The sequence below is a fragment of the Limulus polyphemus genome, unplaced genomic scaffold, assembly GCF_000517525.1.
Source record: "Limulus polyphemus unplaced genomic scaffold, Limulus_polyphemus-2.1.2 Scaffold939, whole genome shotgun sequence".
In the NCBI taxonomy this organism is placed as follows: domain Eukaryota; kingdom Metazoa; phylum Arthropoda; class Merostomata; order Xiphosura; family Limulidae; genus Limulus; species Limulus polyphemus.
Window position 1 is genome coordinate 100,196 of NW_013666549.1, and position 3,619 is coordinate 103,814.

Consider the following 3,619-nt stretch of genomic DNA (forward strand, 5'->3'; position numbering starts at 1 on the left):
CTTTTCGTTTCTTTGTTAATTTAAGAGTAACTAATCCTCTCTGTTTTAACTTACAGATGCTAAACCTTTTCGTTTCTTTGTTAATTTAAGAGTAACTAATCCTCTCTGTTTTAACTTACAGATGCTAAACCTTTTCGTTTCTATGTTAATTTAAGAGTAACTAATCCTCTCTGTTTTAACTTACAGATGCTAAACCTTTTCGTTTCTTTGTTAATTTAAGAGTAACTAATCCTGTCCGTTTTAACGTACAGATGCTGAACCTTTTCGTTGCTGTCATTATGGATAACTTCGATTATTTAACTCGAGATTCTTCTATCTTGGGCGCTCATCACCTTGATGAATTCATAAGAGTTTGGGCTGAATATGATCCTAGCGCTACGTAAGATTTTTGCGTCTTATTTCATTAAAGCATATATTATTTATTTATCATTATGTTTGTCTTTTATTCGTTGTCTAGTTATATTTAATACCATTTATATTCTGAACTTTTTTAATGTTGAGTATTATTCCTAATTACATGATAAAATCTTTTCCAGCGGCTACATTCACTACACAGAAATGTACGACATGCTACGAAACATGGATCCGCCACTGGGGTTCGGCAACAAATGTCCTTATAGACTAGCCTATAAGGTAAATGTAATTAAGGAAATATCGTCCAGAACTTACTAGCTGTGTGAAAAAAGGAATTTCCCAATTCAGAATTTGATAAACAATGCATTCTATGCTGATCACAAATGTAAAATTTCCTAACTTAAAAAAAAGAGATTAAAAACACCAAGTACTTTGAAATAACAAACCCAGAAAAAGAGACATTGAGCTTAACTGTGTTGCTTCAATAACGAAATTAACCATTAAAATCACATTATATTTTGCGACGAACATATCCTGTCTAGATTCCAAGTTATTTTTTCCTTTATCAACACGTCATTACAGCTACTTGTCAATGTTTTATTTCCTTTATTTCTTGAATCTTGGATGACGAATGATTGTGTTAATTTGTATAAGGTTTCAGTTTTTCTGATATGGGTTCCACTTTACTCTTTTTTTTTTGTTCTTATAGAAATTAATTCGTATGAACATGCCCATAACAGAAGAAGGAAAAGTCAATTTTACTACGACCCTGTTTGCTTTAATCCGAGAAAACCTTATCATAAAAATGAGACCTGGTAAGTCGTAATAATTTACTTTGCATTGTGTGCTGCTACATCCCAGTAAACCTTGATTAACGTTAATACCACAAAATTTAGTAGATTTCAAAGATGGGAGTTTGGCAGTATTTAAAGTAGTGTTTGTAATGTTGATTGTAACGCTTTGACGAAAGATAACTGAATGGAAGTTGTAAATGAGAATCCAAAGACAACAGGCTGGCTAAACATTACTTCAGCAAACAAAATAGAATCCTGTCTGTGAATCAAAAGGCTGGCTGAAAGTTACTTTAGCAAACAAAATGGAATCCTGTCTGTGAATCAAAAGACAAAAGGCTGGCTGAACGTTACTTTAGCAAACAAAATGGAATCCTGTCTGTGAATCAAAAGACAAAAGGCTGGCTGAACGTTACTTTAGCAAACAAAATGGAATCCTGTCATCTACTGTCTCTTTTCACATCTCATATTTTGGGAATGAAATAATTAGAGATTGAAATGAGAGAGAGAGAAAAACCACACCTAAAGTATTGGTCAAAGAAGAATGAAAACTTTCCAGAAGGCATTAAGGCCGTTTTTGAATGGTCATTAAATAGAATGAAAATGTAAAGTCTGTAAGACTGTTTCGGGCTCAAGTGTTCCATGTAAATCATGCATGGCAGATTAGCTAACATCTAATATCAAGAAATATAAATCTGTTATTTTATTATAATTTAATGTTTTTCAGAGCGCTTGTTATAGTCATATTTCTAAACTCTATTTTACAGTAAGATGTATTTGTGTTTATGTTTTGGGCTATTTTATTCTGTACAATCTAAACAGTTAATATCTTGAATATCGTCTTTTCAGCAGACGAAATGGATATAGCGGACAGAGAACTGAGGGAAACAATTAGAAAAATATGGCCTTTTCAAGCAAAGAAACTAATGGATAAGATTCTGCCAAATAATGATGGTAGGTTTTACCAGGAATGTTTCAGAAGATCTGCTTAGGTGGCGCTCTGAACAAAGAGCATAGTAACTGATTACTTGAAATTTTAAGCATTAATTTTGATATGTCAGATCTCTGGAGCGCCCTTCATAAAAAAACGTTTAGGTATTTTTCCCAACATATAAGTTCAGAATATTAGTCATAAAATTTTGTTATTTTTAACGCTATATTATAATGTGAACCATCCGAAGTGTTATTTTAGCATTAAGTTTTATTTAAAGATTACTCAATGTCCCATTTTTAATAAAGTGAACTCTCACTAAAGAAACTTGTTATACGAATTTTCATTAATTTAACAAACACTTTTCTTTACAGAAGAGCATAAATTAAACCAGTGAAGTTTAGTTACTAGTTAGATATTTGATATTAACCTTTTATTACGTTTTCTCGCAATATATTAATTTATTCATTCATTTTTATCATTTGATCGTTATGTATTCCGCCATTTTTTCTTTTCTTGCTGTTCGTTCTTTGTCTCTCTTACTAATACAGTTTCCCCACTTTAACTTGTAACGCTGGACTCCGGGGTTCAATTCCCTGCGGTGGGCAGAGCGCAAGTAAGCCCATTGTCCAGCTTTGCGCTAAAACACAACAACAAATGTAAGCTAGGCCGGCATGGCCAGGTGGTTAGGGCAATCTGAGGGTCGCGGGTTCGAATCCCCGTCCCACCAAACATGCTCGTCATGCTCGCCCTTTCAGCCGTGGGGCGTTATAATGTGACGGTCAATTCCCACTATTCGTTGGTAAAAGAGTAGCCCAAGAGTTGGCGGTGGGTGGTGATGACTAGCTGCCTTCCCTCTAGTCTTACACTGCTAAATTAGGGACGGCTAGCGCAGATAGCCCTCGTGTAGCTTTGCGTGAAATTCAAAAACAAACAAACGTTATATTAAATACACGTAACAACCACAGCTGATATAAAGCCTTGGTGAAACGATGTGTATCAGAACTACATTTTGACATCCTTTGGCGTTAAGTAGGTTGTGCAATGCCACTAAAAATGATCGACTTTGGGAAGGATATGTAACAGCCCTTTCCGATGCAAAACATACACACGATCGAATCATAAAGATGTGATCGGATTGGGGATTTAGAATTTCCAAGACAGGTATATCTCTTGTACTACATAACATCCTAAGACAAAGAAATTGGATCAACTTGTCCCACCCCAGCCGCGGTAAGCAAAATATGGCGTCTTTTAGTAAGTGAGAACACAGAGCACAAAGGTTACTGACAGAAGCTGTCCACGTGACACATGCAATAGTATGTATGCAACATAATCAAGAAGGATCTCCATTTGGATGAGTGACATAGTCACGTGGCCCGGCATGGCTAGGTGGTTAGAGCGCTCGACTCGCAATATGTGGGTTGCGGGTTCGAATCCCCATCACGCCAAACATACTCGCCCTTTCAGCCGTGAGTGCGTTATAATGTGACGGTCAATCCCACTATTCGTTGGTAAAAGAGTAGCCCAAGAGTTGGCGGTG

At 35.9% G+C, this 3,619-nt stretch overlaps 1 protein-coding gene across 9 annotated transcripts in view; it reads left to right on the plus strand.

The window, feature by feature from the left end:
* The window catches only part of LOC106461346 (voltage-dependent calcium channel type A subunit alpha-1-like), a 97,196-nt gene that overhangs the window by 78,995 nt on the left and 14,582 nt on the right, over positions 1-3,619 (plus strand). For all 9 annotated transcript variants that reach the window (XM_022388230.1, XM_022388235.1, XM_022388234.1 and 6 more), the window contains 4 exons: positions 252-379; positions 537-633; positions 1,064-1,169; positions 1,995-2,099. In XM_022388230.1, coding sequence (XP_022243938.1) covers positions 252-379; positions 537-633; positions 1,064-1,169; positions 1,995-2,099 — 436 coding nt within the window. The remainder of the gene's footprint in view (positions 1-251; positions 380-536; positions 634-1,063; positions 1,170-1,994; positions 2,100-3,619) is intronic.